Here is a 21565-nt window from a genome sequence, read left to right on the forward strand (position 1 = left end):
CATTGGCTGCTCAGTTAATTTATAGAACGGCCCGCTGCATTGTTTTCTAAATCCAACACTATTGCATAGAACTGCCCCCAGCGGCTACCAACGAATGGTTGCTCCAAGCCAGGGAGGTGTGCCCCTCGCCGTTCCGGTGCTTGGTGGGGTGGACAAGCTGGATCCGGCTTGGTTCTGCCTAGATCCTGCATGCAAGAGTGTTGTCTCGACAGTTGTGGGGTGCTGCATGGGACGGATGGATCGGGTCGTTCTAGGCCAGATCTGGCTTCCTAGTCCGGCTGCCATGGGTCTCCTAGGGATGTAAATCTTTGGGAAGATGATGAATTTCAGGACCAAAAGATGTGTAAGTATTGGCAGCGTTGCTGCCTAAATTTCGATGGACGTGACTACTAGTTTTCACTTTAGCTATACGCAAGTCTCCCGATTTATAAATTTGGGTAACTCATTTTTTTGATTGTAGATTTTCTTATCAAGGTTTGTGTTGTTGTTGTTTTTTCCTTGTTTTGTTTCATGATTTGTTAGGCTGATTTGTGAATTGCCCCTGTTTTGGGTAAGTCAAAATTTTCTTACGCTGGTTTTCTAACTTGCCTCTGTTTGGGGTAAGTTGATTTCTTTTTCTTAGGCTGAATTTTGACTTGCCCTTGTTTAGGGTGAGTGGAGTTTTCTATTGGGCTTGAAGCACATTACACATTGCATGTTTTTTATTTGTATGCATTTTTTTTTGTTTTTAATATTTCTAGTCAGTTTTCCATTTTAACCTGGTTATTTTTGGCATGAGTATTTTTGGCATCCCTTTAGCTATATGCAAGGCGCCTAAAAATTTACTTTTGGTCAATCGGTTTTCTTGACCGTTGATTTCTTTGAGATCCATGCTCCCCTTTTTTGTTCTGTTCTATGAGTTGGTTTATTTTACTCGCCACATATTTGGGTTAGTCAATTTCTTAAAGGGTTGAAGCCATTACCTGTGCGACCTAGCCTTCCCCTCTCTCCCTTTTTCTTTTATGTTCTTTTTATTTTCTGTATTTCTTTATTAGTCAGTTTTCCTTTTCTTTTTTGGGTATTTTTGGGATGTTGGGTGAGCTTATATACACATATATATATTATGAAAAAATTTAAAATTATACTATTATATTATTATTCTTTGTATAGTGTAAAACACTACAATTTTGTATAAAGTGTGCAAGTTTTTATTTATTTACCTAATATTTGGTTTTCAGCATCTTCCCAAGTATAAAGTGTGCAAGTAAATTATAATTCATTGTTCTCTATAAAACTTCATTATCTTATCTTGATTTTGTTTTACTAATTGTTTTATTTTATTTCTTCTTTAAAGGAAACACAAATGCCATTAGTTCATCCCTTCTTAGAAAAAAACTTGTATTTAGAAAATTTTGACTATTATATGTTTATCCTTGCATACTCCTAAAAGGCATATTTTTTGTGTATATTGTGTGCAAATTGTGTCACTTTTGCTATTTTATTTTTTCTTAAATGATAATACGAATGCCATTAATTTACTTTTCCTTAGAAAACATTATTATTTTTATTTATTTTTAGTTTTAATTTCACTTTATTTATTCTTAATGGGTATTATCAATGTCATTGATTCCTTCTTTCTTTCTTATAAAACTTCATTATTTTGATTTTTGTATGTTTTTATTTTCTTTCTTTAGGGGTAATACAATTGCCACTAATTCATTCCTTCTTAGGACAATTCTTTTTTCCGATATTTCACTACTTTATGCTTATTCTAGCATATTATAAAAAGTGCAAATTTTTAGTATACTTTGTGAAAATTTTGATATTATTTGTTACTTTCTTTTTAAAGGTTAATACCAATGCCACTAATTCATTCTTCGTTAGAAGATTTCATTATTTTATTTTTATTTTATTTTTTTCTTCTTAAAGGATAGTATCAAAGCCAATAATTCTTTATCTCTTAGAAAAACTGTAGTATTTTGATATTAATTTATTTTCTTTATTCTTTAATGGTAATAACTATGCCACTAATTCATTCCTTCTTAAAAAACTCATTATTTTGATTTCATTTTTTTCATTTTCTTTCTTCTTAGTTAAAGGGTAATATCAAACCCACTAATTCATTATTTCTTAGAAAAGTTTAGTATTTTGATTTTCTTTTAGTTTTTAACTTATTATCTTTCTCCTTTAGGGTAATACCGATGGCACAAATTCTTTCCTTCTTAGGAAACTTCTTTGCGAAAATTTCAATATTATATGCTTCCACTTGCATATTACAAGATAACACAATTTCTATGTATATTGTGTGTGCATTTTGCCTTTTCTTTAAATAACTTCTAAAACGACAAACTAATTAATTCTTTTTTAAAAAGCTTCATTATTATAACTTTGTTTTATTCTTTATTTTATTTCTTTCTTCTTTAAAGATAATTCCAATGTCACTAATTCATTCCTTCTGAGGGAACTTTTTTCAAAGAAATTCACTATTTCATTCTTATTCTTGCATATTAGAAGAAGTATTTTCTTTGTAAATTGTGCGCAAATTTTGTGGTTGTTTGTTTTAGATTTCTTTTCCATTCCTTTTCTTCTTAATGGTTAATACCAAGGGCACTAATCCATCCGTCTTTAGGAAACATCCCTACTGTGATTTGTTTTGTTTTTTATTTAAAATTTCTTCATATAGAAAACTACGCACATTGCAGGCTTGCCTACGCCTTAGCTCATAATAATTGAATTTCTTTTTTGCGGGTGATAATAATAATTGAATTCTAACTTTGTATATACACATAGACCTCGTATCGTAATTAAGTTTCATTCGATTGATCACATAATATGTGTAGGCATATAATAGTGGTACATATATAGTGGAGGACCAACAAAATAATTAGGTACAGCCACTGTATATAATGCACGTTTTGGCAATGCATGCCCACAGTTAACTCATGCATCAAGCTACCACAGCTAGTCCTGGCCATCTCAGGCCCGGCCCGGCCCTAAAATCCAGGGCCTAGGCCCGATGGGCTTGCCCGTGGGCTGGGCTTGGGCCTGAGTTTTGAGCCCATCAGCAGGGCCTGGACAGGCTTGGGCTTGGCATATTGGCATTTTAAGGAAGAGGCCCGGCCCACGGCCCTAAGCCCTAAGGGCTTTTCAGGGCTTTTTACCAGATGGGCCGGGCTTGGGCTTGAAAAGTAGGCCCGCTGAAAGGGCCTGGGCCTCAGTTTTCTGCCGTGGGCTTTTTTAGGCCTGGCCCAAGCCCGGCCCGGCCCGGCCCATGGCCAGATATAACCACAGCCATATGATGGAGAGTGAGAGAGATGCAACACGCATATATAAGTGCACTGCATCGTCTGTTAGACAGGACAGTCAGCGCATGCACGCTTGTGCAAGGGTCGGCGAAGTGGGACTGAACATGCACGCAAGAGTTAGCAATATATCGGTCAGCCGAACGGCACAACCTACGTACAAGAGTGGAGCCTGTCTAACAGGCAGGCGATGCAGAAAAGAAGCGACTGGCCCGGTGGGATGCCAGAGGGCTCATTGCTTACGGCGATCCAGGAAGAGAAATTGGCCGGCCGGAGCTTAGGTCGCGGCTCGCCAACCCATCAGCAGTGCAGCTGGCAACTACCAACTCTGTCTCTACTCTCTACTCGTGCATGGATCGCCACTCCACTTGTACCGTGACGCCATGCCGTTGCTTCGTTGTTCCTTCCGTGAATACATTGGCCACTCCACCTGTACCGTGGCAACCCATAGCACGTACTACGTCCGTTGCTAAATATATGACGTTTTGGCAGTTCAATTTGAGCTGCCAAAACGTCGTATATTTAGGAATAGAGGTAGTAATACGTATTAGCCATCATGTACTGCCCGGTGGGAGATTTCCAGGTGCACATACACATGGTAATCAAAGAAAAAACAAAGTGACTGATCCAAAATCTAAATTCAGTTAGCTTACTCCTAGCGGCCCCACCAGTTTTTATCCTTTGGGAGAGGAAGAAGGATCTGTCTGGGAATGAACCTTGTCATCTCTGTCCTTCAGATTATCTCTGCCAACCTTGTGCATAGTTTCAACTAGCAAGTCCCTGGAGGCATTGAGAAAATTGGCATTCACATGACCATGTTCTTTCATCTAACGTTTCATCGCAAGGAAAAACTCATCCGTGTCCAAGTACACATGGTGTGAATGTCAATAACTTGGCATTATTGTACTATTGTGGTTCTCTAATTTGCAATGCCATTTCCTTTTGCTTCTATATGCTATTTACACAATCTTCTGGCCATTTATTCTTGGTGTGGTTCCGTTGTCGTGAACACTTTGTTATTAGTCTTGTTGGTACATTGTACTGGAAATCTAAGTAATCCTCCTGTTGATAAAGTTTGACACTAAACTCTATTTTATTTATTGTTAATCAAATCAAAAGTGGATATGATGGAGGGAGTTTCCTCAATCGTAGCTGAATCACTAACTTTATGGATCAAACCTTCAAGTATGTGTGACTTATGTGCTCCCATAGGATTTAATTATTTGATACTGTGACTTACATTGGGTGAATCTATATTATTTTCTTCAAGAATTACATTACTTGCCAGATCTGACTAGCATTGAGATCATTATTTTGCATTTTTCTCCATAGTTTTCAACGACATTGGATGCATTGCTAACAAACTTTTTCAAGATTAATATTCACAAGACATCCAAAAAAAGGAAATGGATGCATTTTATGTATCATTCTTGCTAGCCTGATTAATTGTCTCTCTCCCTCTCTGTGTGCCCCACCCCCCCCCCCCCCCCAAATTTTTTTTGCTAGCCTGAGTGGTTGTGTTATCTTGGCAAGGTTGGAGGCTACAAGAGGGACTACAAAGACATTTTCTCCATTTAAAAGAATGGTGTAGGTTTGGAAAATAGAATGTTGGTTGGTGAGTAGCCATCCATCCAATAAGTTTGAATAACATGTAGTTAAGTTAAGCTAGTGGCGCCTTGGGAACTATGCCTAACTTAACCCATTTTCTAGTGTATAGCCCTAACTTAACTAGTCGTTCACAGTTGAGCAAATATATGTAGATGTATTGGGCCCTAGGCCTCACAGTCTGTAGGTATTGGTGGTGTTGTCGTCTAAATTTTAATCGACATGACTACCAGTTTTTATCCTTTGGGAGAGGAACAAGGATCTGTCTCGGAACGAACCTTGTTATTTCTTACTTTCGGATTATCCTAGCCAACCTTGTGCATAGTTTCAAGTAGGAAGTCCCCGGAGGCATTCCGAAAATGGTATCGACATAACTAAGTTCTTTCAACTAACATTTCATTGCAAGGAAGAACTCATCCTTGTCCAAGTACACATGGTGTGAATATCAACAATTTGGCATTATTGTGCCATGAGTGGTTGCCTAAGTTTCAAGATGTATTTCCTTTTGCTTCTATATGCTATTCACACAATCTTATGTCTATTCATTCCTGGTGTGGTTCTATTGTCGTGAACACTTCATTATTGCTCTTGTTGACACATTGTACACGGGAATCTAAGTAATCCCCTTGCGGATACAATTAGGCACTAAATTCTGATTAGTTTATTGTTATTCAAATCGAAAGTGGATACAACGCAAGGAGTTTCCTCAATCGTAGATGAATCACAAACTTTATGGATCAAACCTTCGTGTGCGGCTTATGTGGTACAATAGGATTAAATTATTTGATAATCTGGTTTTTAGGGTGAATCTATGTTATTTTCTTCACAAATTACATTACTTGCTAGATCTTTGTTATACTTGCATTGAAATCATTATGTTGTATTTATAGTTTCATCGACATTGGATGAATTGATACACCGAAATTTTTCAAGATTAATATTCACAAGTAACCTAGAAAAAAGAAATGGGGGAATTTTACGTATCCTTCGTGATAGCCCGATTAATTTGTCATCCTAGTTTTCTTTGGTATTGGTTCAAGAAATGTAAAGAAGGCTTGGCCATCTCCATAAACATCTATTTGCAATTTGTAACATTCTTTAAGTTGGCCCCTTACTAATGGGCAACGTTGCATGAAAATAAAAAAAATCCTATGATTAGATGCATAGCAACGAGGGGAGTGTGTGTCTATGTACCCTTGTAGACCGAAAGCAGAAGCGTATATAACGCGGTTGATGTAGTCGTACTCTTCGCGAACCAATCACGATCCAAACTGATCTAGGGTCAAACAGACGGCACCTCCGAGTTTATCACACGTGCGGCTCGGTGACGTCCTCTCTTTCTTGATCCAGCAAGCGGGGAAGAGGAAGTAGATGAGATCTGAACAAACATGACGGCATGGTGGTTGTGACAGTAGCGGAACTGCAGCAGGGCTTCGCCAAACGTATGCGTGAGGTGGAGGAGGTGTAACGGGAGGGAGACGAGCAAGGGTGGAAGGGTGGCTGTCCCCAACGCCTCCCCACCTTTATATAGGAATGGAGGGGGCTGGTGGCTTTCCCTCCAAGCCTGTAGGTTCGTTGGCCAAGGGGAAGGAAGGAAATCCCTCTTTTCCTTCCCCACCGACCGCTATCCCCTTTTTAGGGATCTTGATCTTATCGCTTCGGGATATGATCCTATTCCTTTTAGAGGGAGATCTTGGTGTGCCTAGATTAGGGGTTGTGGGGCCATGCCACCACTACCCATGTCCATGTGGCCCCCCATGCAGGTGGGCCCCACTTCGAAACCTTATAGAAGCTTCTCGGTACAATACCGAAAAAGCCCGAACATTCTGAATATGACTTTTCATATATAAATCTTTACCTCCGAAGCTCTTTCTGATGTCCCGGATCCCATCCGGGACTCTAAACTACTTTAAAACTTCACCATATGAATATTTGAATACTACCCTAGCGTTACCAAACGTTAAGTGTGTGACCCAACGAGTTCGTGAACATGAAGACATGACCGAGACTCCTCTCCAGTCAATAATCAATAGCAGGACCTGGATGCTCATATTGACTCCCACATATTCAACGAAGATCTTTATCGGTTGAACCACGATGTCAAGGATTCAGTTAAATCCCGTATGTAATTCCCTTTGTCCGGCAATACGTTACTTGGTCGAGATTCGATTGCCGGTATCTCCATACCTAGTTCAATCTCGTTATTGGCAAGTCTCTTTACTCGTTCTGTAATACAAGATCTCGTAACTAAACTCATCAGTCACCTGAAGCTTCTTGTGAGGTTGTATCACCGATAGGGCCCAGAGATAGCTCTCCGTCACACGGAGTGATAAATCCCAATTTCGATCCATGCAACTCAACAAACACCTTTGAAGATACCTGTAGAGCACCTTTATGATCACCCAGTTACCAAGTGACATTTGATATCACACAAGATATTCTTCCGGTGTCCGCGAGTGACATGATCTTATGGTCTAAGGAACAGATACTTGACATGAAGAAAACTGTAGCAAATAACTAAGTGATACGATCTAATGCTAAGCTAACGGTTGGATCTAATGTAGAGCACCTTTATGATCATTTGGAGAATGATGTGATCCCGTTATCAAATGACAACCCATTTCTATCGTTAGGAAACCTTAACCATCTTTGATCAGCGTGCTAATCTTGTAGAGGCTTACTAAGCACACGCGTTGTTTATATATTCACACATGTATTTAATTTTTCTGTCAATACAATTCTAGCATGAATAATAAATATTTATCATGAACAAAGAAATATGATAATAACCAATTTATTATTGCCTATAAGGCATATTTCCAACACTTACGACCCATTTTATTAACAAATGGTAGAAGAAATTTGCTTGGTTAATATGCAAAAAAAAAAAAACTAGGTGAAAACCATCGCAACAACCCCACAAGACAGGGCGCCCCAGCCGACCTTGCTACCAAGAACCTACACAACCGCCGAGAAGAGGAACTCTGTTGAGGTTGCCAATAAACTATTATCTTATCCCCGACCAAGCGACTCTGACTCTACTGTGGACGACCATTAATTCAAGGGTACTCACAATAAAGGTCACACAAGAAATCGAGCGGCCTATGCCAAACAATCTGCCAAACGTGTCGAGGACCGGCCATCTGTGTCTCTGGTTATGAGCGTTGTGGGAGAAAGAAGCACACCTTGTACCAACATAAATGAAACTTCCCATCACATGGCATTGTTGTCGTCGTCTCGTCCTGCGACGCTACAACTCCGACTACATGCTGAGAGTCATGTCGAGTGGTCGACGATGAACAACGTGTCACAACCTGACTCCTCTTGCCACCACTATAGTTACCACGCAAGTGGCGATGCCACCGGATGAGAGACACTCGCTTCGACATCCACACCCACATCACCGGCCATCAGCAGATTGCGATGTCATGTTCGTCAAATGATACATTACAAACGGTACCTTGAATCTCTGACAAAACTTGACCCAACTCAGTATACGTGCTAAAAAGTATCAGAATTGCTAATTCCCAGTCAGCTGAGTATGAACTAAACCTCGCTCAACCACAAAAATGTGGTTGTTTGTGTGGAGAATCGTGCCGAGTTATGTTTTTTCTCTATGTGGAGACGACATTTAGGTTGTTTGGGCTTTCTTATCTTTCTTGTCTAGCAGTCCCGACCTTCTTTTGTATAGTTTTCTCGATTTTTGTGTCCCCTTCTCAGAATAAGTCTTTTATGTGACACTAAAAAAAAGACTTTTATGTATTCTTTGGCATATTGTATTGCTCTTTATTATGCTTTTTCTGCCTTTTCTACTGTCTATTGGGTTTTCTCAATAGCACCAAAAAAATTAAGTTTCCTTCCTTGTTTTTTGCTTTTGATATTTTATTCCATGTTTATTTGAAATATATCTTCACGACTTGCATATCCATCGACCATGTGCAAGTAAGCCGGTGCATTTTATGTTTGTTCTTTACTATTACCCCGGTTGCGAACATGTTCGCCCGCGCATGCAACTAATTTATATCACCTCTAGTTAGAGCATCTCCAATAGGTTCCCTAAAATAGGGCATCAAAAATTGCTTGGAGCAAATTTGGCAACACCAAAAAGTGCTTTTTACAACACCACAAAACATCCAACTCCAAACATGCAAACAATATTTTTGAAAGCACATTGCATAAATTATTTTAAAAATCCAAACAATGAAACGTTTAAAACCCAAAACATCAAGTTCATCCTACAACTTGATCAAACATAAAGATCACTACTACTCTACTTGTCCGACACATTATAATCGGTGTCGACAGAATTCCAATACCCCAGGATCTCCTCCTTAGAGGATTTTATCTCCTCCTCATCCTCCTTCTTCGACTCGAGGTTGATCACCATCGAGGGGCAGACCTCGTCCTCCTTCTACTTCCTCCTGAGGTCACACTTCCAGAAGAATTCCTCCTTGTACTGGATGCACTACGGATTCTCCCATGCGAACCTCTCCATAGCCTCCGCACGCTCTCGCTGAGAACAATGTGTATCTCTTTCTTCTTCTCATCCTCATTGACCAAAACAATGATCACTGAGGGGCCGATGAACTCTGCATCCTCAGGATGTGCTCTCTGGGAGGTTCATCTCCTCTCGCGGCCGGCCGAACTGCCAAGCGGCGATGTCGTAGGCTCGCGCCATGAGGTCGGCCGTATTGACGTGTCAAGCTAGTAGCGACGACTGTTGCACTGGAACTCCGCGCCGAAATGGTCATACCCCCTTCAAGCCTATCTTGGACTTGAGCTTTAGTGGCATGGCGGCGGCGCGGGTGAGACAACGACATGACGTCAAGAACGAGGTGGTGGAATGCTGATGTGGCCTGGCGGCGAAGGTGGAGTGGCATCGAGATGGAGATGGGTGACAACCGAATTGATCGATGCAGCTGTGTTGGTGCATGGAGGTGGTGTAGCGTAATGGGGTCATGCGTTGGCATATTCGATTAGCGCGTCAGGAGGCGATGATGGGGAAGGGAAGATCCGGCGGCGGGAGTGTGCGGCGTGGTGGGATTTGGACAATTTGGAGGTAGTGGTTGTGCGGTTGTCATGTGGGGATGGGGATGGGAAGTTTCAGCACAGTGGTTGGATGCTCCAGTGGCCGCTTTTTTTTCTCCGGCCACCCAAGTGTTGCAAATTTGCAACATTTGGTGTTGTATTTGCAGGTGACTTATTTGTGGAATAATTAATTTTTAATATAGGGCACCTATTAGAGGCTTTTTTGCCCCCTCGTGATGTAAAAAGAGGTTGTGCCCTATTCTAGGGACCTATTGGAGATAATCTTGCACTTATGTCGATGGTACACAACTAAAGGGTGGACTGTTTTATCCTTTGCTCTCTGTTTTCTCTTATTTTTTTCATCGTTATATAAAGGCCACTGATAGGCATCATCCGGCTGATGTGAGGCAACGTAAACCGCCTCATGAGCAGTTCGATGAGGCGTTGTGCGGTTGTCTCATTTGTGCCAGTTTTACCACGTGGAGGGGAATAGAGGCGGCTACAAAATTGAGCCCGGTCTCTACCTCCTCCTTAGCTTGTCGTTAATAGTCGTCCTCTCATCTCATTAAGCTACACCAGCCACAATAAACAGACATCTCCCCCGCAGCAACAGCCACGTTGCACTACAACTTCTATCATTGGTAAGATTAGCATAGCACGACACCACACATTGCATTGCGTCTCCACTCGCCAGGGAGATCCGCATGTCACTGCGCCACCCAAGTTGAATTGCACCAAGGACTCCGACGTGCAACACCACGTTTGTTGCACTATAGCTTCTGCCGCCGAGGAGATCCATGGATCACAACACCTCTTGTGTTGCACTGTAGATCTGACACCCTACAAGATCCGCACCCACGTGTTACATTGCAGCGCCTGCTGTCAGGGCGCCGAACCTGCAGTAAAGGTGGATGGCCCCTTCGCAACATCCTACGATCATAGCACTAGTGGTTGTTGAAAGAACATGCGGTGCCCCCATGTTTGGTTTTGGTAATTGATGACAATCTCGATGGACTAATGGTTGCCTTGAGTTATATTTGAAGGATTTGTCCATAGGCTTTTCTTGGAATACATGTGTTGGTTTCAAGGAGAGTTTGTGTCGACCAAGGTGCTATTCAAGGAATTACCTAAAGATTGGTCTTGTGAGAGGTTGATCAAGACTAAGTCAAAGAGTGAATCAAGTTGATGAACACACAAAGCGTAGAAGATGTACCGAGAGGGATCAAGCGATCCCATGGTATGGTAAGCATTGTCAATTACGCTTTGTGTACTAACCCATGGTCTTCGTGAGAGTTCTTTGTGGGGTTAGGTTGCGGTGTGCAAGTTCAAGTGAAGCGGGCAAGTTCAAGTGAAGCATCACGAAGAGATCAAATGCTTGAAGCTTTCCATCCATTGTGGTGACAATGGACTTGTGAAGATGTGTGGAAGGGTGGCTCACCCATAGTGGAGTATGGGGGAGCAATCAACTAGTCTTCATCGAGCCAACGCAATCAAGAAAGGTGGTCCAACTTGAGGGAGTCAAGATCGTCATCTTCTAGCTCAAGTGGACCATGTGCAAGGCAAAGGTTTGCCCTTGATAGGTTTTCTATTTTACCGGTCTCATGGTGGTAGTTGGGAGACCGGGTTATAGGATCGATTGTTGTACTATCAAGGGGGCTCTTGATGAGTAGCTTGATCGTATTGTTCGTAGAGAGCTGAAACCATTGCATCCTTGCATCATCCTTCTTGGTTCTTGTTTGCTTCCCTTTGTGAGTTTTGTAGCTTTTGGTCATCTTGATGACAAGCTCGAGTTCATCGAAAACGGAGTTCACTCGCATCTTCTATGATGTTTTCGATGTTGGAGGTTATGCCGGTTCTTCTCGGTTGGAGGTTTCACTCCTCTATTTGTTAGGCATACCTCCCCTGCCTCTTCTTACTATCACCAGCTGCTGTTTTGATGCTACTCATTGTCTTGTTTCCAACAAGCTTGAGTTTGCTCAATTCGGAGCTCTTATAAAGTTATGGCAGTTTTGGGTTTTCTCCCTGCGGTAGTACTGTGGTCGGCAGCGGTAGTACTGCTCGTCATGCGGTAGTACCGCTCCAGTACCGCTCTTCTACTACCGCCTCGATTTTGGGTCTTGCACTTTCCGTGTCGGGTTTAGCAGTAGTTGCACGGCAGTAAGACACGGCAGTTCCGCCTATAAGCGGTAGTACCGCCCCGACTGGGTGGTAGTACCGCCTATAAGCGGTAGTACCGCTCCGGTCGGGCGGTAGTACCGCTACTGCATTACTGCCGCCGTACTCTGCTCTACCCTGCCTCATTTGGTCCCGTGTTCTGCTCCTCCAGCGGTAGTACCGCTGGGGTGAGCGGTAGTACCGCTTATAAGCGGTACTACCGCCCCAAGCGGTACTCCCTGCTTCTTCCGCCCGAGCGGTAGTACCGCTCGTGTGCGGGCTGAGCGCATAACGGTTGGATTTTTCCCCTCCTATAAAAGGGGGTCTTCTTCCCCAATGAACCTTATCTCTTCAGCTCGTGTTCTTCCCCCATTGTTGACCTTCTTCGAGCTTGCTAACTCTCAATCCCTCCATGAATTCTTGCTAGTTTTTGAGGGAAAAGAGAGAGGAGATCTAGATCCACATTTCCACCAATCACTTTCTCCTCTATGTGAGGGGAACCCATTGGATCTAGATCTTGGAGTTCTTGGTGTTCTCCTTCTTGTTCTTCCTCTCATCTTCCTCCCTAGCATTAGTTGCTTCGGTGGGATTTGAGAGAGAAGGACTTGGGCACTCCGTGTGCCCTTGCCATTGCATTTGGTGCCTAGGTTTGAGTTCTCCACGGTGATACGTGGAAGTCACAAGTTGAGTAGCTTATTACTCTTGGGTGCTTGGTACCCTTGAGCTTGTTCCTCTTGGGTGCTTGGGCGCCCTAGACGGTTGGTGGTGTTCGGAACTCAATCATTGTGGTGTAAAGCTCCGGGCAAGCGCCGGGGTCTCCAATTAGGTTGTGGAGATCGCCCCGAGCAATTTGACGGGTACCGGTGACCGCCCCCAAGGGTTGCCAAAGTGTACGGGTTAGGTGACCGCCACCAAGGGTTGCCATTTGTACAGGTTCGGTGACCGCCCTCAAGGGTCCCTTAGTGGAATCACGGCATCTTGCATTGTGCGAGGGCGTGAGGAGATTACGGTGGCCCTAGTGGCTTCTTGGGGAGCATTGTGCCTCCACACCGCTCCAAAAGGAGATTAGCATCCGCAAGGGTGTGAACTTCGCGATACATCGTCGTCTCCGCGTGCCTCCGTTATCTCTTACCCGAGCCCTTTACTTATGCACTTTACTTTGTGATAGCCATATTGTTTCTTGCCATATATCTTGCTATCACCTAGTAGTTTATCTTGCTTAGCATAAGTTGTTGGTGCACATAGGTGAGCCTAGTTGTTGTAGGTTTTGTGCTTGACGAATTAAACGCTAGGTTTATTCCGCATTTGTTCAAGCCTAAACCGTAATTATTTTTTAAGCGCCTATTCACCCCCCCCTCTAGGCGACATCCACGATCTTTCAGTTGTTACACCGCAACATCGGTACCACCGGCTACCGTAGTTGAGGAAGATGCCCCAGCGCGCCTGACAAGAGCACACTAGCAACACCACAACCCCCTTGCAGCAGCAGTCACTGTTCAAGAATCCATCCGATTAATCAGTTAACGGCCCAGTTAATCACTACTCTTAGGGTTATTTACCGTGTTAACTTGTCAGGCCGATTAATCAGTTCTTAGGCCAATTAATCGTTGCTGGCCCATTAACTTGTGCGCAAACAAAGCCCAAATTTTTTTCCTATAACCCCTCCCATCCGCCTCTCGCTCCTCAATAGCTAGGGTTCGACCAAACAATAGCATATTTTGGTATATTACATAGCTTAGAGCATGAGAGTATGGTATAATACATAGAAAACTAGATGTTGGCAATTCCTATTTAATCTACCAATTAATGGCCGACCGATTAATCCAGTTAATAGGCCAATTCACTGATTAATCACTACTCCCAAACCGACCGGGTAGCTACCAGTTACCGGTTCCATGAACAGTGGCAGCAGTGGTGGTGGTTTTGCAAAAAGCATCACCGGATGCCCCCGTCGAAGCAACCTCCACTAGCAGCATCGGTGGTCTTGGAACGCAGCGTTGGTGCTGCCTCACCGGCTTCACGCATCTTGTTGGCCGCCCTTGCAACATCCTCCATGGCCACCTTTGGAGCATCAGCGGGCTCACTGCGGGCCTCCTTGCCGGCTTGCAGCATCCTTTGTCGTGTATAGGTTCACGCGGTGCCTCCTTTCTATCTTTTTTTGCGAGAGAAATTTCTAATCTATTCATCGATCATGGCGATACAAAGAACACTAGAGGTAATAAAAAATTACAACCAGGTTCATGGACCATCTAGTGACGACTACATACACCGGAGCGAGCCGAGGGTGTGCCACCACCATCACCCCTCGCTCACAAGAGCCAGGCAAACCTGGTTGTAGTAGATAGTCGGGAAGTCATCGTGCTAGGCCCCAAAGGACCAACACCTCGAAGAAGGAATCATCGCCGATGAAGAGAGTTGTAGATCGAAAAGATCAAACCTGTAACCACACGAACAAAGACGAAAACGAGCAAAGATCCACCGATGACCAGCACCGACCGAATCCCACGAGATCCGGCTGAGACACACCTCCACACATCCTCTGACGATGCTATTCGCACCATCAGGATGGGGATAGGACGTGGGAGACATTATTTCTACTGAGGAGCATCGCCACCACCACACAGGGACATTGCATCGGAGTGTAAGGGGGAAGAAATGACAGCGAGATCTATAAGGAGGTTAAGCGGTGCTTGGGCACGCACAGGGACACATGGCGATGGTGTGACAGACTGATTTCTCCGAGAGAATCAGTAGTAGAAAAGGAAGCATTTTCCTTATCCTTATCTTTACCTAATAATAAAGCACCTCTAGTCGCACGTTGTCGGCATTTTTTCAGAAAAGTTCTTGTATTTTTTGATATTCAACCCGCAGACCTATTTTAAGTGGCAAAACGAAAAGTTTTTCAGATTTTACATAAAACTCCCTACACTTTTTGGTAATCAGCCCGCAGTTCACTTTTAAGTGACATATTGAATCTTTTTTACGATTTTTTAATAAGAAACACCATATCTTTTATGCCAATTAACCCACGGTCTACGTAGAATAAATGTTTCTTTTTAAATATCCATATATTTAAAACTATAACTCCAATTTTAACATGTAATATATGAAATTTGTTAAAAATGTGTAGAATCCGGATATGATATTATTTTTACCTCTTAACCATTTTAAAAATGCTATTTAGAGTGCAAACTTAATCAATAGCGCACAAACAAATTGGAGACGAAATAAATGTAGCAAGAGAAAAACCTCATCTTATGCCACATTGAAGCGCGTTGTGCTTCTCTAAACGCTATGATCATCGTATGCGAGAATGCGACGACGTACAAATGGCAGCAAGATGAGATCATATTGAAATAAAGAACATGGACCTATTGATTTCTTGACCCATGATTATTTGGGTTACGAACATGTGGTATCATTTTCTACCATTGCAACGCACGGGCTCTACTCGTAGTCGACTATTAGTTTTTTTTAGTTTTCCACCCGGTTAACATAATTCATGAATATACTAATGCCCTGTTCGGAGACCTGCCACTCCACCACTCCACTTCCGGAGCTGCAGTTAAAAAGCATGAAGCTCGGAAACGGATGCTCCGCAGCTCCTCGTATTTTAGGAGCTGGAGTGACTCCGAACAGGGCCTAAGACTCAAGCCCCAGGTCACAGAACATAAGGGCGGAGTGCTAGCTAGTCGCTCCCGCTTTCTCAAAAAAGAAAAAAAAAGAAGAAAAAAGCTAGTCGCTCCCAAAAAGGTATACATGACGCATCCCAATCTCCAAATATCTTAGGCCGATGCTAGGCGTAGGCCGGCTGATGTTTGGCAGAATTAAACCGCCCCTAGAACCGTCCGATTCAGAAGCTCTCAGCCGCAGGATGAGGCATCTCCCCCATGGCAGCACCACGCAGAAGCTCCCCATGGCAACACTGCGCAGCACCGCCGGCGCCCGGCGTCGCTCCATTGCAGCTCCATCGGCGCTTCATTGCAACGCCGGCGAAGCTTCAACGGCCATCCGGCGCTTCAATGCAGCTCCGGCGACGCTTCACTGCAGCTCCGGCGACGCTTCAACAACCCCGCGTGCTTCACTGCAGCTCCGGCGGCCCCCCGGCGATGCTTCATCGCAACGCCGGCGAGCCCCCTCTGCTTCACCGGCTGTTGCAGCCCCGCATCGCAACTTCGGCAGCCTCCGCGTTGCTTCATCCGTTGACGGAGCGCGGGGAGGAGCCGCCCGAGGCCGCGGCGTAGGCGACGGGGTGGGCGCCCGTGGTGCCCGAGGACGCGCTGCTCTCGCTGAGATGGATGAGCTGCTCCGCCGCGTCGAGCTCACGCGCCGTGAAGGCCTCCGCCGCCAGCGCCCGCGCGGGCGCCGCGGCGCCCTTGTTCTTGGGCTCCGGCGCCGACTTGGCCTTCGCCGGCTGCATCTCGCGCTGTAGTCTTTTCATGGGCGATTTGGCCAGGGTGGGAGCGCATCGGGCGGAAGAGATAAGGGAGGAAGAGAGTTAAGCGGTGCGTGGGCCCATCGGACGCGTGGCGCGCGCTGAAGACGGCGTACGCGAGCGAGAAATCCATCGGTTGGAAGGAAGCGTTTTCCAATATCTTAAGATATATCTTAAGAATTCTTAGGCTTTAGACAGGGAGGGAATGTAGCAACTCTTTTTCATTATTTTTTACAATGTCCAAAGAAGAAATATTCTGGCCCACTGAACAACCTACTAAAATTAGACAAAGCTATATTTATCAGCTATATGGCCGATCCACTATCTGTGCGATGTGAACCGCGTCGATTGTGGGATGCATGAAAGCAACAGAATACCATGGAAATAGGACTCGCAGTTTCCAACGTTCATACGCTTCCTAGGTAGTTTCGGGGATAGAGAAGAAGTGTAGGGAGAGGCGGACTGCAAGAGAGTTGATCAATCAATCAATTAGATTGCTCATCATCAATCATGTCTTATCTACGTAAAAAGTCCATGGATTTCCTCAAGACATTCGACATGCCGCCGAAAAACCCGTCGGAGGACGCGCAGCGCCGGTGGCGGGAGGCCGTCGGCACGCTCGTCAAGAACCGGCGGCGCCGCTTTCGCATGGTCCCTGACCTCGACAAGCGATCTCAGGCCGAGACGCAGCGCCGCAACATCCAGGTTCGTCGATCTATCCATCTGATGATACAGTCTCGATCTCGTGCGCGTTCTTTTCAGCCGAGTTAGCTGGTTGATCTACTGCCCTGCAACGCCGATGCATGCATCATGGCATGGCTCCTGATCTAGAAACTTATTAATTGGATTAATTAGTTGCAATTGATCTTGATCCGCGTGGACGGCAGTTACGTGGATCACATCAATCAACGTGCAATTTGTTAGCAATAGCTCTGCAATAGATTGAGATTGACCGTCTGTGTAACCTACGTGGTAGAATTAAGCTGGCTTAAATTCGTCTTGACCAGGCTTAAATTTTCTCATCTGATGTTTGGTTGCATCTTCACAGGAAAAGCTTCGTGTAGCTCTCTACGTGCAGAAGGCCGCTCTGCAGTTCATCGATGGTATGTTGGTCTGCATCACCGGCAACCTCCCATAAACATCCCATTAGTTTGATTTATGTCCAAATATATTCCTCTGATCGATCGTAACAATGGCGATGTTTCTCCGGTGCCCCGGCGCAGCCGCCCGCAGGGTGGAGCACCCGCTGTCGGAGCTGGCGCGGCAGAGCGGCTTCTCCATCAGTGCCGAGGAGCTGGCCTCGTTGGTGCGCGGCCACGACACCAAGAGCCTGCGCCTCCACAAGGGCGTCGAGGGCCTGGCGCGCAAGGTGAACGTCTCCCTCGCCGACGGCGTCCGGTCCGAGGACGTGGGCGTCCGCGGCGAGGTCTACGGCGCCAACCACTACCCCGAGAAGGCGGCCCGCACGTTCTGGATGTACCTGTGGGACGCCAGCCAGGACACGACGCTCATGCTGCTCGCGTTCTGCGCCGTCGTCTCCGTCGTCATCGGCATCGCCACCGAGGGGTGGCCGGGCGGCATGTACGACGGCATCGGCATCATGCTCACCATCTCCCTCGTCGTCACCATCACCGCCGCCAGCGACTACAAGCAGTCCCTGCAGTTCCGGGACCTCGACCGGGAGAAGAAGAAGATCGAGATCCAGGTCACGCGCGACGGCTTCCGGCAGAAGGTGTCCATCTACGACATCGTCGTCGGCGACATCGTGCATCTGTCCATCGGCGACCAGGTGCCGGCGGACGGGCTGTTCATTGATGGCTACTCGTTCATCGTCGACGAGTCGAGCCTGTCCGGCGAGAGCGAGCCGGTGCACGTGTCGGCCACGAACCGGTTCCTGCTGGGCGGGACCAAGGTGCAGGACGGCTCGGCGAGGATGCTGGTGACGGCGGTGGGGATGCGGACGGAGTGGGGCAACCTGATGGAGACGCTGAGCCAGGGCGGCGAGGACGAGACGCCTCTGCAGGTGAAGCTCAACGGCGTGGCCACCATCATCGGCAAGATTGGGCTCGCCTTCGCGGTGCTCACCTTCACCGTGCTCATGGCGAGGTTCCTGATCGGCAAGGCTGCTTCCCCAGGCGGCCTGGTGACATGGGGGATGGCGGACGCGCTGTCGGTGCTCAACTTCTTCGCCGTCGCAGTCACCATCATCGTGGTCGCGGTACCAGAGGGCCTGCCGCTCGCCGTCACGCTCAGCCTGGCGTTCGCCATGAAGAAACTCATGCAGGAGCGCGCTCTCGTGCGGCACCTCTCGGCGTGCGAGACCATGGGTTCGGCCAGCTGCATCTGCACCGACAAGACGGGCACGCTCACCACGAACCACATGGTCGTCGAGAAAGTCTGGGCTGCCGGCGGGGCGACCACGGTGAGCACCGCCAAGGGCTTCGAGGAGTTCACCTCTTCGGCGCTGTCGGAGGGGTTCGCCAAGCTTCTTCTGGAGGGCGTCTTCCAGTGCTCCGGCTCGGAGGTCGTGCGCGGCAAGGACGGCAAGACCAGCGTCATGGGCACGCCCACCGAGTCGGCCATCCTCGAGTTCGGGCTCGGGGTGGAGAAGAACACCTGCATCGAGCACACCGCCGCCGCGAAGCTCAAGGTGGAGCCGTTCAACTCGGTGAAGAAGACGATGGCCGTGGTGGTCGCGTCCCCGAACGCCGGCGGCCGGCCACGCGCGTTCCTCAAGGGCGCATCGGAGGTCGTGCTCCGCCGGTGCAGCAGCGTGGTCGTCGACCGCCACGGCAGCATCGTGGCCCTCGCGGAGAAGAACTACATGAAGCAGGTGGCCGGCGCCATCGACAAGTTCGCGTGCGAGGCGCTGCGCACGCTCTGCCTGGCGTACCAGGACGTCGGCGGCGAGAACGAGGTCCCCAACGACGGGTACACGCTCATCGCCGTGTTCGGCATCAAGGACCCGCTCCGGCCGGGCGTGAGGGAGGCCGTGAGGACCTGCCACGTCGCGGGGATCAACGTCCGCATGGTCACCGGCGACAACATCAGCACGGCCAAGGCCATCGCGAGGGAGTGCGGCATCCTCACTGCGGACGGCGTCGCCATCGAGGGCCCCGAGTTCCGGCAGATGAGCCCCGACCAGATGAGGGCGATCATACCAAAAATCCAGGCACGTATCTTCTACCACCATTCTCCATGCTCTGCTTCTTGGAAGAAGTTGATGCCGACGGTGACACTGTTTGGTGTGTCGTGCAGGTGATGGCGCGGTCGCTGCCGCTGGACAAGCACACGCTGGTGACCAACCTGAGGGGCATGTTCAACGAGGTGGTGGCCGTCACCGGCGACGGCACCAACGACGCGCCGGCGCTGCACGAGGCTGACATTGGCCTCGCCATGGGCATCGCCGGAACAGAGGTTTGTAACGTCGTACTGCCCTGCTATCTTCCACTCTTCCTTATGCCAATGAGGTTACACTCCTTGTTTACGCCGGAGCAGGTTGCCAAGGAGAACGCCGACGTGATCATCATGGACGACAACTTCTCCACCATCATCAACGTGGCCAAATGGGGACGCTCCGTGTACATCAACATCCAGAAGTTCGTGCAGTTCCAGCTCACCGTCAACGTGGTGGCACTCATGGTGAACTTCGTCTCTGCATCTTTCACAGGTATACAGAACTGAACCTCCATTGATTCTTGACACACAGGGTCTCTGCCATGTCCTGGTATTCTATCAAGTACATTCGTAAATTTGAAATGTGTTTCAGGGAGCGCGCCGCTGACGATCGTGCAGCTGCTGTGGGTGAACCTGATCATGGACACCCTGGGCGCGCTGGCGCTGGCGACGGAGCCGCCGAGCGACGACATGATGCGGAGGCCGCCGGTGGGCCGAGGCGACAACTTCATCACCAAGGTCATGTGGAGGAACATCGCGGGCCAGAGCATCTTCCAGCTCGTCGTGCTCGGCGTCCTCCTCGCCAGAGGGGACAGCCTCCTGCAGATGAACGGCGACAAGGAACTGCTCAACACCTTCGTCTTCAACACCTTTGTCTTCTGCCAGGTACCACACTCTCCTACACACAAGATCGAAACACAAATCCCTGAATTTGTACTGACACTTTCACCTTGTGACGATACAGGTCTTCAACGAGGTGAACAGCCGGGAGATGGAGAAGACCAACGTCTTCAGCGGCATCTTCAGCAGCTGGGTCTTCTCGGCGGTGGTCGGCGCCACCGTCGGGTTCCAGGTGATCCTCGTGGAGCTGCTGGGGACGTTCGCCGGCACGGTGCACCTCAGCGGGAGGCTGTGGCTCATGAGCGTGCTCATCGGGTCGGTCGGCCTGGTCATCGGCGCCATCCTCAAGTGCATCCCTGTTGGCTCCGGCGACGGCTCGTCGGATCGCCACGACGGATACCAGCCCATCCCCACCGGCCCGAGCGCCGTGTGATTTTCAAGACTTTTTGCTGGTGTTTCTCTCTAGGAAGAGGAAAATATGTTAATCCTTTGCAAACGATCTTTGCATGCAGCTTCAGTTCCGTGTAGGACGTGCCGGAACATACTTGCGGCCATGACCATTCTGAGAGATTTGAGTTTCTTTCTTGTCATTGTTTATTTTTTGTGCTTTCTAGCCAAACATTGTTATGCATTTTGATATTAGGATTAGTTTTGACAAATGCAGTTGCTTATCATGTATACACAAACTTCTCACTAATAGAGAGATGAGTTTTAGCTACACCAAGGAGGATTGTTGCTAAAAGTCCAAAACTTGTTACCACTAAGAGCATCTACAGACAGACTACAAAAACCCGACCTCTCAAGCGCGCGTGGACGTTTCCGCACGCGTTTGCGGACAGTGACCGGTCACATCTTAAATAATCGATTCCACAACCGGATACCTCAAATTAGAAACCTCAAATCCATACTATGACATGCAACCTAGCGATCTTCAAGCAAAGCTCGTCCAGCTCTGCCGTGACCATGTCCGGCGGCTGGATGCACCCTTCAGAGTGTTGGTCCAGTGGCCCGCGAGGTAGAGTAGGGCATGGGACACGCACCGGCT

At 47.1% G+C, this 21565-nt stretch overlaps 1 protein-coding gene across 1 annotated transcript; it reads left to right on the plus strand.

Moving 5' to 3' along the window:
- Window positions 1-16804: 16804 nt before the first annotated feature.
- On the plus strand, window positions 16805-21117 carry LOC123080598 (calcium-transporting ATPase 1, plasma membrane-type). Its single transcript, XM_044503536.1, has 7 exons — window positions 16805-17208; window positions 17552-17606; window positions 17727-19675; window positions 19762-19920; window positions 20002-20173; window positions 20273-20565; window positions 20645-21117. The coding sequence occupies exons 1-7, from the start codon at window positions 17014-17016 to the stop codon at window positions 20951-20953; spliced, it is 3132 nt and encodes a 1043-aa protein (XP_044359471.1). The 5' UTR covers window positions 16805-17013; the 3' UTR covers window positions 20954-21117.
- Window positions 21118-21565: the final 448 nt, after the last annotated feature.

This window comes from Triticum aestivum, chromosome 3D, assembly GCF_018294505.1.
Source record: "Triticum aestivum cultivar Chinese Spring chromosome 3D, IWGSC CS RefSeq v2.1, whole genome shotgun sequence".
Classification (NCBI taxonomy): Eukaryota; Viridiplantae; Streptophyta; class Magnoliopsida; order Poales; family Poaceae; genus Triticum; species Triticum aestivum.

Coding starts and splice junctions, on each gene's coding strand:
- LOC123080598 (XM_044503536.1), top strand. CDS start 17,014: ATGTCTTATCTACGTAAAAAGTCCATGGATTTCCTCAAGACATTCGAC. Junction 17,607..17,726: donor CGCTCTGCAGTTCATCGATG/GTATGTTGGTCT, acceptor GCCCCGGCGCAG/CCGCCCGCAGGGTGGAGCAC. Junction 20,174..20,272: donor CGTCTCTGCATCTTTCACAG/GTATACAGAACT, acceptor AATGTGTTTCAG/GGAGCGCGCCGCTGACGATC.